This window comes from Xyrauchen texanus, chromosome 22 (genome assembly GCF_025860055.1).
Source record: "Xyrauchen texanus isolate HMW12.3.18 chromosome 22, RBS_HiC_50CHRs, whole genome shotgun sequence".
NCBI classification, from domain to species: domain Eukaryota; kingdom Metazoa; phylum Chordata; class Actinopteri; order Cypriniformes; family Catostomidae; genus Xyrauchen; species Xyrauchen texanus.
The window spans coordinates 5,346,120-5,360,384 of NC_068297.1; the positions used below are offsets into that span (position 1 = coordinate 5,346,120).

The 14,265-nt window shown below is 36.6% G+C and overlaps 1 protein-coding gene across 1 annotated transcript in view; it reads left to right on the forward strand.

The window, feature by feature from the left end:
- LOC127662581 (tyrosine-protein kinase receptor TYRO3-like) overlaps nt 1-14,265 on the forward strand; it is a 28,570-nt gene that overhangs the window by 2,666 nt on the left and 11,639 nt on the right. The window contains exons 2-8 of the mRNA XM_052153836.1: nt 222-405; nt 5,473-5,573; nt 5,817-5,987; nt 9,875-9,961; nt 10,169-10,284; nt 11,042-11,222; nt 13,829-13,971. Of these exons, the coding sequence (XP_052009796.1) occupies nt 222-405; nt 5,473-5,573; nt 5,817-5,987; nt 9,875-9,961; nt 10,169-10,284; nt 11,042-11,222; nt 13,829-13,971 (983 nt within the window). The remainder of the gene's footprint in view (nt 1-221; nt 406-5,472; nt 5,574-5,816; nt 5,988-9,874; nt 9,962-10,168; nt 10,285-11,041; nt 11,223-13,828; nt 13,972-14,265) is intronic.

The window sequence follows — 14,265 nt, forward strand, 5'->3', positions numbered from 1 at the left end:
TCGCTTCACCTGTGAGTGGTCATATTGTTTTGGCTCATCCTTGTATATTTCTGCATTATTTCAGACATCAGCTACACTAGTCTTTAAATATCGGTATCAGCCATTGAAAAAAACATATTGGTCAATCTCTAGACAAAACCCCTTGTAGATTTGTTGATGTCTTGGTTATTACTTGGGTTGTAAATTTGAATCTAAAACATCTAAAACTGTGTGTCCTTCAGGGTTAAGGTTCACCAAAAGCCCTTCCAACCTCACAGTAACTCAGGGTAACATGGCCCGTCTGGGTTGTGCCTTTGAGGGCTTGAGTGAACCAGAGATCGTCTGGATGAAGGATGGAGAGAAGCTCTACAGCACTGATCAGATGTACATTACAATAGATACACATCACTGGGAGACCTACCACAGGTAGGACAGTCTGATGGAGTTCAAGTTTCCTGTTGGAGCTTCCTGTTATTCAGTGTTGACATTTTCAGTGGTCAGAACTGAAATGTAACTGGTTGAAACTGGTTCCAGTTGAGAACTGAAACACCAGACAGTGTTGGAAGTAAATACAAGGGATACGTTAAGGAGAATGTTGAAACTGAAATTACATCGCCATCTGATTGATGCCATCAGATTTCACATTATGAAACGATTAACTATGTTTGGAATAGTGTACAGTATACTGTTATTATACCACTCTGACTTCTTCAAAAATAGATCTTTTGTAGACTGTGGACAGAATACAAATGTGTTTTGTATGCATCGAATAACCGAATGGCCTGCATTTGTTAACATGCTAAAAAGAGCACACAACATGACATACTGTATTGCACAGTGAACAGCACATTCCATTTCGCCCTGACCTCTCGTTTAGTATCAACAAATGAGCCAAAAGCGATACCAACTGTAATTGTTTACTCCATCTCGATTCAATATTTAATTGTAATTCCAACGGTTAATGAAACTTTTAAAAAATAATAACAGTAATAATAATTCTGGATGTCACGTGCATAATTAAATACAAATGAGGTCATGTGACTAGAATGTCTTAAACTAATGTTTGAAATGTTTATTGTTGCATAATGCGTACTGTTTCACAAACTATTTCTAAGGTGCCATTTACACAACAATGTTTTTAACAAAAAACTGAACGTTTTTGAAAACTATGCCGTTATCGTCTCCGTGTAAACATACAAAAACGCGCAATTTTTTGAAAACAATGACGTCATGCGCACGCATATTACGTGTTCAGTCTATAGACATGCGCACGAGTACTTCAAAACATTGCACGAGTATCACGTTTATGTGTCTTGTTCTTGTTGCGAGTCCATCCGATTGCCATACAATCGTGGCTCAGTATCTGTAGTTTATTTTTATTATCTCAGCGTGGGCAATGAGACATAACACTATTTTATTATGTACCATAGTAACTCCAGGATCATGTGGTCATGTTCACACAGTCATTTATATTGAGACACCTGGAGAGATGAACACAAGGAGTCAAGGACTTTGTTTTTTTCAGCAAGTCTGAGACATTTATTTGTTACTGTTGCCAGCCTCTGACCCACAGAGATATACAAGGCTAGATTTGACCTTGTATAACCTGATTCTTAAGCACAGTATTAAAGTGTTTCTTGGAGAAATTCTAGTGTTTGGTGGCCTGTAGTGTTTTGGCATGTGTTAATTAACAAACAAACTGTGGATTATTTAAATCAAGGAATGTATTTCAATCCCTATGTATCCCACTCAGATATATACAGGCAAAGTAATAGGAGAGAAGGCATTTGGAGTTGGTTAATCAGATTTGAGCTGCTATTTCTCTGAGCTGAGCATGTAAATAACAGCATTAGTGCAGAGATTCATTAATATACCTCTCTCAGATGTTTATTCTTCATCAGAATAGTTCAGCCATATTTTAAATCTAGATTTCAAGAACTGCAAAACAACAAAATCAAAATACATTTAATAAAAATGTACTTGTCCAATTTAGACCAAGGGATTTTTGTGAGTGCGCAAAGCACAGCACTATGTGCAACAACCATGCGCTATGTCTCATCCAATTCTAAGCACGCATCTTCTAGTTCTAAGCGCAATTTTTGTGCCAGCGGAAAGCTAAAGTGGGCATGGGTGGGGGTGTTTGCACTATCTATGGGTGAATGTGCACAAACTGTGGGTTTATTGGATGTTAATAAAGTAGCGCAAAGTACAATTTGCTATTTTCCTGAGAAATAGGTCATTGAGATAAGACCATTTAGAGAACCATTTTTTTCAGCGCAGTTTGGAGATCCCACTAGCTGGTTGTAATAAAGTTCATGTCCAAACTCAGCAAATATAGTGGAACATCATATAAGTCCCTGACAATCAGTGTTGTAGCCATTTTTTTAAACAAAAAGTATTAGATTTGTTTTCAACTATTTATAGGTCATGGTTTATTTTTCAATTATTATTATTATGTTTATATTTACAATTGTATTCATTATATCATTTGCATTGTTATTTTTCCACCTGTTGTCATAGAGTGATTTTTAAGTCACTGCAAAATGGTGGAAGAAGTTGGAAAGGGTAAAATCTTTTTTTTTTTGACCACTTCATTATTTTGATAATATTTTAATTTAGTTTGAAGTGTCATTTGATTTTAGAAATATTTTTTCAATAAATTAATTAAAGTTTTAAAAATCGACCAGTAGAAGGGAAGTGCATGCCGATACAATCGCTGTTAATGCTAACCATGATTTGTATGTCAGTAGATGACAATTATTTATAATACTTACATTCTCTTTCATTTAACGGAGCCTACATCCAAATCCTGACGAGAATCACATTTTCCATGCGTATTAATGGAGTGACACTGTCATAGAAATATGTCTGATATTCAACAGGGATGCAGTTAATGCACAAAAGTGCACATATTTCTATTCTTCAAATTCATTGCATTAGCTGGTGCTTGAGGGAATGGACTATTATAATAGAATGCAGATGGTGCAATAACCGGTAAAGAACCTCAGAATAAAATTGCACTTGACCCAGACCCATTAGCGCTTTGTGTGCAAAACTTCACCAAACCAACTTGTGCCTAGACTTACAGTGCATGTTCAATGGCACCTGTTGAGCTAAGCAAGCATTTTTAAATCATTCCAATAAGAATCAACCTCACGAGCTTGCTGCTCCACTCCTATTGGAATGAATTGAAACGCCCGCTCAGCTTCGCTCACCATGCGCCAGTGGACAGTGGTCAGTGCATGCTTGCATGAAAAAAACTACTTCCATGCCCATCGATTTTGCGCTTATGACTTAAAGCATAGTGTTTCACTTAGCTCTAACACTCTTATAATAGGGCCCAAAAGCTCAAAACCCTTGTGTTGCACACGCTAGCAATGCTAAAGAGATGAAAAGGTTTTGCAGACAAATCACAGTGAATTTTCTGGGGACTTTCTCTGTATGTACGTACAATAAGCCACATCTGATTGGATTTTTGGCAGATTAATAAAAACGATGGTTGTATAATGGCTTTTTGTACATGGTACCATAATAATAATGGGCATGATATATGGTAATGCAATGTTTTTTGGACGGGTTCTATGGTAATGCCATGTTTTTAGGCATGAACCATGGCAATACTGGCGGACGAAATCCAATCCTACGATCCACCTTGTGAGCATGACGCTCGGCTTTCATAGGAATTCATTGAAAACGCTCTCAGTTTCACTCACAACGCACCAGTGGTAACGTAGGGTCAGACTGGATGAATGTGCTAATGCTAGCTGCCTTGCTAACAATTAGGTTACGTCAGACACCGGATTGATTCCATCTGCACCGCAAGACTTCATGACAACGGTTGCGCCCTCTCATCGTCTCTAGTGAAGAGCGCGACAGAACAACAGTGATGTGGACAACAGCTCTGATCTTTCTGTGCTGTAATCTTGAATATTGTTCTCTAGTACCAAACATGCATAATGGCTGCCCTGTCCCGCTCCGCACGCGTTTCCTCTTTTCCCTGCATGTGTGCAGACATGAAGCGCCGCATGAGTTAAAGTGGTTTGAAAGCACCTTTTAGACCAAAATGTTTTTCCCTTCTAAATGTATCTTTATTAATCAGCATGTTACGAGCCTTTAAAAATAAACAAATCGATTTCTGTTCTAATTTTGTGAAAATTAATTAGATGTCTGGAATGGATAAGGAAAGACTAAAATTACTAGTTGGTAGACTAGTCTCTTACTTTAATGAAAATATACAAATGTTTTTTAAACTGTCTCTCGGGACACCCCTGAACCCACTCAGCATCATTGCACAGTCACAAGGGCTTCTATACCCCATACATGGGTATCTGAATCTAAGGAAATATAAAGAATATGTAATCAAAGTATATATCCATTCAAATATATCAAAGTATCTTGCTATTACCATCTGATACCATCATTGTGGCAAGATATCTCTACAAAACTTTTTGCGGTACTTTTATAACAATACAGTACCAACAAGCAAATCATGAGCAGTTGACACAGTCCAGTTGCCTGTTTTTCAGATGCTGATTTAGCCTTGTCTTGAACTAAAAGCAGTTTGAGTGAAAATTTGCTTTTGAAAGTTTTGCCCGCTGTAAGATTAGGCTAAAGAGGCTTATAGACTGGCCTACAGAATGATAGACGTCACGTTTTCATGTTGAATACCATGCTGCCAGTGTAATCTATATGTGTTTTCACTACTTTCTCTTGGTGGCAGTCATAGCTGGCTGAAAACAAATATATGCGTCATGCTCATGCCTTTCTTTTATGTGAATGCATTTCATGCTGTTCAGTTGTTTGCGCAACTGACCTTTGTCTACATAAACCTCAATTCTAAGCACTCTTAGACTTACTGGTACTACTTTGGCTGTAAAACTTTGAGACTTCTAATCATATGTGAAATTATTCCATGATCAAGATACAAAGTTTAGACATTTTGCTAAATTTCCATGAATTAGTTTTTGTGTTATAAAAATGTAAAGTAAAAATTCTGTAAATTTAGTACTAACCCTAATGTCATTCCAAACACATATGACTTTCTTTCAAAACAACAAAAGTATACAGTGACCAGGGGCTTTCAAGCTCCAAAAAGGCTCGCAAAACTCATCTGTGTTTGTGCATATTCAAACTTGGCGCATCAAGATTCGCACCAAGTTTGACATGCATGACACCAAGTTTCATTGTTTACAAGCTATGCAAAAATCAGTCATGATGCACCATGTTTGAATATTCACAAGTGCAAATGAGAGTTGAAAGCTTCAGCAGAGGGGAAAACCTTTACGGTGCTTTATTGTCCTGTTTGGACCTGTTTGACTGCCTCTGGTCTGTGTATAAATTCATTGTTTGGGAAAAAAAAACAGCACAAACATTATTTTAAGTTCTTCTAACATTCTTCTTTTGTGTTTCACTGAAGAAAGAAAGTTATATGTCATATTTGTTTTCTGTTGAACTATGCCTTTCCATTCTGAGTGGGGTTTGTTTTGTCTTTAGTGTTAAATCCATACAGCAGCAGGATGCTGGGAAGTATTGGTGTGAGGTAGAATATCAAGGCACAGTCATCTCCTCTGAGCCTGCTTGGATTACTGTAGCAGGTATATCGATTACAACTTTCATTATCATCAAATAGTGAATTCTTCAGAGCATATCTTGTTTCTTCTGTTCAATAGTACTACAATGTTTCATCTGTCACTTGCCGATGGTCACAGAACAGTGTAAATGTAAAATTGTTACAATAACAAGATTAAGTCATAAAGTTTATGTACGTAGTGTTATGTAATGATAGCTGAATCTATGTCTCATATACTTTTGTTGCATCTTACTGAATATATTTTCAGGTGTGCCTCATTTTGTGGTGGAACCCCAGGATGTGGCAGCATTTGCAGGGGAGCCTTTTAACCTGACGTGTGCTGCATCGGGCCCTCCAGAACCTGTGGAGGTGCTGTGGTGGCTGGGGGGTGAACAGAATGGTGATTTCATGTTATCACCTTCAGTTCTTGTTGTTAAAGGTGAGACACACCAAAGCCATTTCGAAGCAAGTCAGTCCACACAGTTAGGATTCGTGCCATTCATGAACTACCAAAACTGTTTGCCAAGCTTACGTTTCATTAACGTATTAGGCACAATCACTATTTTACTCTGGCAAAGACTTTTAAGAAATTTGCTTCTTAAGCTTCTTGAATCAGTCTAAAAGCTGCATTTTTACAAAAATTACACACATCATAATTAAAGATTCCTTAAAAGGGTTTGTCTTCTCATTAGAGTTGGGTATTGATACAGATTTCCTGATTGATTCCGATTCACAAGCTCTCGATTCGAATCAGAATTAAATTCACTGTCCATTAATTTGGGTAAATTTCATTTATACTGTCATAATGTCATTATAACATTGGGCTTATGTTTGAAGAAATTGTTTCTCAGCTAATTATGATAATTACACAGGGGACCTTCTAACTTGGTACATTATGAAAATATTAATTGTACAAATTTTATTTGACCATTCGTTTTTCATAATTTTGGTCGCATTTTAGCTTTTTAGAAATGTACAAAATTTATATATTCCATCAATAAATATGAAAATAAATATTAAAATTGGATATATTATATTGCATATATTTTTTGTTACATATTTGTTTAAGTGATGGTAGCCAGCTGGTACGTGATCGCTGTGCAGTGTCTTAATCTTACTCTCCTGGACTTAAGAGACACACTTACGACTAATGCTAAAGGCTGTAGCCTCCTCATTATCGCACCTGCCTCCAATGCCATCTGACACCGGTTAGAATCCCTCTTACATTGGTGCTGTGACCCGGATGGGAGTGAGGTTTAGGGGGGTGAGTGTAACGGTAGTCATCTGGAACTTGATAGCTGTGCAGTGTGTAAACCTTACTCTCCTGGCATTAGGAGACGCACTGGCGATCAAGGCTAGGGGCCATGGCTCTATAGCCTCCTTGTTAGCACATCTGACTCCTATGCCAGGGATCACCAGTTCAAATCCCGCTCAGGGTGGGTCAAGTAGGACCAGTGACATTTACATGCATAATTTGTTTCATTTACATGTATTTGCACTGGTATGTAGAACAAGTGATAAAACGGTACTGTCTCTTTAAGAGACATATTAAAGCCAGTGGAGTCAAATAGATTCCCTGCCATATCTCTGCTATGTGTACAATTAAATATTCTATATTTGATGTTTTTGATTTACAACTGACTGTAAAGAACCGAAGATGCTATTCAATGACAAATGGATTGCATGGATCTCTTGTTTGGACACAGATTACATTAAACGTGTTAAATCAAACTTTTACTATCAACACACAGTGAAAAGTATCTTGGTAAACTTACTTGGTACTTAAAAGTTACAAAATGTTTCTTCACCACTATACTACCGGTACTCAAATCACTGATGAGTGAAATCTGAAAATGTAGGGCCAGTGGCGAATAACAGACATTTTTAGTTGCATAACACAAAATGTTGTCCCATTGTAGAAGGTAGAGTAAAATAATCAATCTTGATCGAGTAGATGAAGATCGCGATTCATCAGAAAATCTATATCTTTAGCCAGCCAAGTATTCAAGAATCACACTATGAAACATAATGTGAAACATCTACCGGTAAGTTTCCTTTTTCAGATGTTCTTTGAGATGAAACATTGGGCAGCTAGATTGTAGAACTGAGTCAGTGGTTGTTTTTAGTGGGTGGGGTGACTTTCAAGGGTTTGGCTTGGAAGTTGAACAGTGAAATGACGCGGTTTGTCAATGGAGTGCTTTTATATTTACCTGTAAATACAGTCTAATAAGTTGAACGGGCTGTACGAGATATTATCTAGCCACAAATGTGACATTGTGAATATCTGTGCTGACATATACAATACTATTAAAGGAGCATTGTTATTTGTTTGAAAAACAAAGAGTCTCTGCTATATTGTAACTTTATTGAAAGTACATTTGATATGAAGGGGGGGAGTGAAATGTATTTTTACATTTCCAATCATGTCCTAATGGAGTAAAAGCCTTCTGTAACTGTATACGGTCAAGGCCAGCACAACGCCCTGCATTGAAATTTTGTAACTGGATCTCTTGAATCTTACGGCCTTGATCGGGAATGCAATATAGTAATCAATGCAGTAAAGTAAACTTTCCATTTTAGCAGCTGATGTAGAGAAACCATTGAGACATTACGTTTATGTAAGTCTGTGGTTCTTTGGATAATATTGTCAGACACAAGCACCTTTGGCATGCATTACTTTTAAGAGTTTGTTTCATTCAGTGTTGGAAACTAGTGAATTGTTGTTTGTTACACACAGTGTACTAAACATCAGATACGCAGCTCTGTCATTATTTGAAACAAAACAGCACAGCTATCATTGCCTTATTCCTGTTGCAAGTTGAGACAGGAGACAAGGATGGTTTAAAAATATTTTAAAGTATAGTCTCTTTAAAAACCACACAGTGCTGTTTCCTGATTGACATCTGTAGATGCCCAATGGATTGCCCAACTTTAACCAGTCCTGTATTAAATCAAATATATTATTATACAGCTGATGTCAGACATTTACATACACTTCGGTTGAAGTCCTTAAAACTCATTTTTTAACTACTCCACAGATTTAATATTAGCAAACTATAGTTTTGTCAAGTCGTTTAGGCATCTACTTTGTGCATGACATGATTAATTTTTCATTTCATTTCATTTTTGAGTTAATTGTGCCTTTAAGCAGCTTGGAAAATTCCAGAAAATGATGCCTTTAGACAATTAGCCAATTGGCTTCTGAATTAGCAGTCTAACTGGAGTTAATTGGAGGTGTACCTGTGAATGTATTTTAAGGCCTACCTTCAAATGAAGTGCCTCTTTGATTGACATAATGGGAAAATCAAAAGAAATCAGCCTTGAACTTGTGGACCTCCACAAGTCTGGTTCATCCTTGGGAGCAATTTCCAAATGCCTGAAGGTACCACATTCATCTGTACAAACAATAGTATGCAAGTATAAACACCATGGGACTATGCAGCCATCATACCAATCATGAAGGAGACGCATTCGCATCCGCAGACACCACTGCTTTGGCCATCTCTGGACCCCCTGTGCAGTTTTGTAGAGTCTATTTTGACTGTTTAGAATACATTTTTTTTTCTTTTCTTCCGTCAACTTTGAAATAAAAAAAAGAAAGTGCAATGTGTAAATGTTGCACTTTTTGTCAGAAGCTTGTGGAAATCCACCCAAAATGTTTGGCCCAAGTTAAACAATTTAAAGTTTGCTGCCAATGTTGCCAAATACTAACAAAGTGTATGTAAACCTCTGACCCACTGGGAATGTGATGAAAGAAATAAAAGATTAAAGAAATAATTCACTCTACTATAATTCTGACATTTCACATTCTTAAAATAAAGTAGTGATCCTAACTGACTTACGACAGTGAAAGTTTTCTATGATTAAATGTCAGGAATTGTGAAAAACATAAGTTGACATGTATTTGGCTAAGGTGTATGTAAACTTCCGACTTCAACTGTATATTATTAATTGTTATATATATTCAAAAATTGTTGGAATGGTCAGCACTATTAATACTGTAATGAGAATCATCCTGTGTGAACACATTTATCTTAAGTGAGTATAATTGAAAGGCAGTAAAAACAATAAACCTATTATTTATAAACACTGTACATATATCATTTATATATGATAAATTGGGTTTTTTTCCACATTCAAATAAAAAGCTATTTTGCATTGAAGTAATGAGAATTGTTGGAGAAAATTAGCTTAATTGCCATGAAAATCACATCACAATGCATACATTTGTAATGGTACAAAATTGGTTTCTTTTTCTTTATGCAAAATACAATATCTATTTTTATGCAGACCACTGCAATTATGTTTTTTCATTTGCTCAACCAGGTGTGAATGACAGTATAAAGTTTTACTGTGAGGCCAAGAACGCCCGTGGCATCTCTGTGTCACGCACAGGCACTTTACACATTAAAGGTGAGACATAGGGCAACTTTATATTGCTGTAGTTTAATTAAATGTATCTTAAGTGCAAATGTTGATATTAAACTCTTAACCACACAAATACAACCACAAAAAGCCCTAAGCTTACAAGACTAGCAGGGTTGCATAGAGATGAGAACTGTAGTTTGTTATCATTGTTTTTTATTTATTTTAAAATGTTTAATGCAACCTTTTGTACAGTCCGACCAGATTCGCCGCTGAATGTTGAAGTGCATCAGGTGTCTGATAATAACATAACCCTAACCTGGAGTCCAGGTTTCAATGGACACTCACACCTTTCTTGCTGCACTATACAGGTGGAGTATTCCTATATGTTATAGTTTGACATTATTACAAACCTTTTGCTGTCCATGTTCTTGTGTTTTCGCCATGGCCTTACAGACTCGTGCTTGGCTTTTAAAGGAATAGTTAATCTGAAAATTACAATTATTTCATAATTTACTCAACCGCATGTCATTCCAAACATTAATGATTTTCTTTCTTCGTGTGAACGCATGGCAGACTGTTTAGGTAGAATTTTTACAAATGTTTTATTTGTACAATGAAAGTGAATTGGGATGGTTTCTGTCATGCTCCAAGAAGGACAATAAAAGCACCATAAATGTAATCTATACCACTCGTATAAATCTTGCCCTCTACCGTGGCTTTCAAATCAGATTTTGGGGGGGGGTGTTCTTACCTTTTTGGAGCTTGACAGCAGCCATCCCCATTTACTTTTTTGTATGGAAAATACCAGTGTATATACAGTGTAGGGTTTGGGTTACAGGCATTTTACAACTTTTTTTTAGCTTTTTGGCTCTGGAGAGGAGCAAGACATCTGTAAAAACAAACTCATCTCTCTGCTCTCTTGAGGAAACGTTTTGCATATAAACATTTTAAGGACTGCAGTCTTTAAATAGGTAATTAGCAGATGTCTGTTGTCTGTTGTGATGGATGTCCTGCATTTAAATCTATAAGCATTCACAAATGATAATAGTATTTTAGAGCTGAAATTAAACGTTTTATTTTTTTTTTTTTTTAATATATAAATATATGTCTCTCATACAATTTTAGATGTCAAAGGGACCTGGAAGGAAGGTGAAACTTCCTGATCTGTATGTGGCAGTTCCTCCTTTCCAGCACACGTTTGGTTCACTCAGCAGTTATTCAAACTACAGTGTGAGAATCCGGTGTGATAATGAGGTGGGCTCTTCCCCGTTCTCTACATGGGTGGACTTTCACACTCCAGAGGCAGGTTTGTTAAACGTTAGATAAGATAATTACATCATGTATTGTTTTTTTCTTAAAGGTGCTGAGTCAAATTAGTATAAATGGCTTTTTTAGCTGAATTGAATTGCTGTTGATAAAGTTTGGTTGGTAAAGATCTAGATTGAATCACACGAAAAATATGCAAACACATTTCATCCCAAAATGAAAATACAAAAAATAAGAAATTAGATTTTGCATAAAGAAAATTAAACCTATTTTCAGGACCAGTAAAAACATTTAGCATCATGACATTAATTTATTACAGTTAAAGAAATGACTGTAATGCAATATATATATGCACGCACACACACACACACACACACACACACACACACACACACACACACAAACACTGGTGGCCAAAAGCTTGGAATTAAATGCAGATTTTGCCGTTTCGGAAGGAAACTGGTACTTTAATTCACCAAAGTGGATTTCAACTGATCACAAAGTATAGTCAGGACATTACTGATGTATTTGAAAAAAGTAATTTTTGATCAAATCTAGACAGGCCCCATTTCCAGCAGCCATCACTCCAACACTCTTTACTCCTTGCTATTTCTTGCCATTATTACAGCCATTACTCCTTGAGCAATCATGCTAAATTGATAATTTGGTACTGAAAATCACTTGCCATTATAACAAACACAGTTGAAAGCTATTTGGTTTGTTTAGTGAAGCTTAACATTGTCTTTGTGTTTGTTTTTGTGTTGCCAAAGTATGCAATAGACTGGCAAGTCTTAAGGCCAATATTAGGTCAAAAATGCAAATAGAAACAGCTTGTGTGTGTGTGTGTGTGTGTGTGTGTGTGTGTGTGTGTGTGTGTGTGTGTGTGTGTGTGTGTGTGAGCGTGTATTTATCACTTTGTGGGTACCAAATGTCCCCATAAGGATAGTAAAACCTGAAATTTTTGACCTTGTGGGGACATTTTGTCGGTCCCCATGAGGAAAACAGCTTATAAATCATACTAAATTATGTTTTTTGAAAATGTAAAATTGCAGAATGTTTTCTGTGAGGGTTAGGTTTAGGGGTAGGGTTAGATTTAGGGGATAGAATATAAAGTTTGTACAGTATAAAAACCATTATGTCTATGGAAAGTCCCCATAAAACATGGAAACACAACATGTGTGTGTTTGTGTGTGTGAGAGAGAGAGAGAGAGAGAGAGAGAGTGAGAGAGAGTGAGAGAGAGTGTGAGTGTGTGAGTGTGTGAGTGTGTGAGTGAGTGAGTGAGTGAGTGAGTGAGTGAGTGAGTGAGTGAGTGAGTGAGTGAGTGTGTGAGTGAGTGAATTTTGGGCATTACAATTAAGACGGTTAAGTGTGAAGTTTGCTTAATTGGCATGCAAAAAAACGTTATAGTCTTAAAAAAGGCTTAATTTTTTTTTATAGTTCTTTCTTTTGATTTTGGGGTGAAATATAATACAGACATGTTCTTAACAGCTTTCAGGAGTTAACATTGTGTCTGTAAGAAAGGTGTTACACTGCAAAAAAACAATTTTAAGTAAAAATTTTGAAATATTCTTAAACAAGATGCATTTACTTGAGAGGCAAAATGACTCGTTTTCAGAAAAATTCAAGCACAATACAAAAACACAATTAAGAAATGTTTACGCTTAAAACAAGACAAAACAAAAATGCTTTGCCAATGGGATGAGAAGGAAAAAAAAGACTAGAAAACAAGTTTATTTTCTTACTGTATTGGTAAATATGTTTTTTTCTTGTTTTATGCATACATCCCACGAAATACTGAGTTCTCTAAAAACAAGACTTCAAAATTGCATATCTTGTGTAATTCTGCTTCTTATGTATTATTTTTATTTTTTTTAAGGCTGTTTAGATATTTCTACCAGAGCATAAGGCAAAAGTACTCATTATGAAATTGAGTGCTTGTCATTTTTGCAGTGCATGTTACAAAGATGAGAGGAAGGAAATTTAAAGTGAATTTAAAGTGATTTTAGGACTTAAATCCATCTCAGAATACACTCACAGCTTTCTACAATGTGACGTGTTACATACATCACTAAATTACTATTTATATCGATAAGAGCTCATTAGTGCTGACAAATTTAATCCCAAACTGTATGTAGTCACATTTAGAAAAGTTCAAGCTTCTGAAACATTTTAACATTCCATCGGGATTAAAACCATTAACCATTTGGAAGTAAACAAACATCCCAGGGAGCTGGTTCTGGTCAGATACCCTGGGTCAGGGGGGTTTGAAGGGGTGGAGCTGGGCGAGTGGGTTTGGGGAGCAGAGAGATTTTCTGAAGTTGACCCTGTTTTCATGTTTGTAAACTGTTAGAACTGGTCCCAGTCCAGTAGATTCCAGGCTGAGTGGTACAATGCACCATTGTGTGTGTCCCCAATACATACCAATGCACTACTGCATTAACAAAGTATAATGTGCTGCCATCTATTGGTCAAAGCGGTCTTCCAGCTATTTTATTTGGATTTTACTTGCACTTAATTTGACTTTGCATCCTACATTTTAAATAAAAACAAGCTTCAAACTTAATTTATTGTTATGCAGAGGTGTGCAGTAGCAATTGATCATGCGCACTCTCCCTTTTTACTGTGTTTATATCTTCCACACGCAGTGCCATTGGTAGCTCCAAAGAACTTGACCTTTGAACTCACCGAGCAGCAGCTGGCTCTGTCTTGGGCACCACTGGTAGAGGAGGAGCTACAAGGAAGATTACTGGCATATAAAGTACAGTGGAACCAGGGAGGAGAGAGTCAGGTATGCAATATTCAGTGATTAAAAAAAAGATTTACACATATACAGAGAAGATATATTCAAGAAAATAAAGATGATGTTTTTAGAATGATAATATTCTGAGCTAATGACTGGCTTGCAGTATACTTTTTCCCTTAAGGCCCTTTCACACTAAATGCGGCACAAATAAGCAAAACGAATTGCTGACGAATGGCCCTTTCACACTAAAAGCGATGCAAGTATTGTCATCAACAAATCCATGCTGGCACAATAGGTGGTGCAATGCAAAAGGCAGACTGCCAACCCGACTGCAAGTTC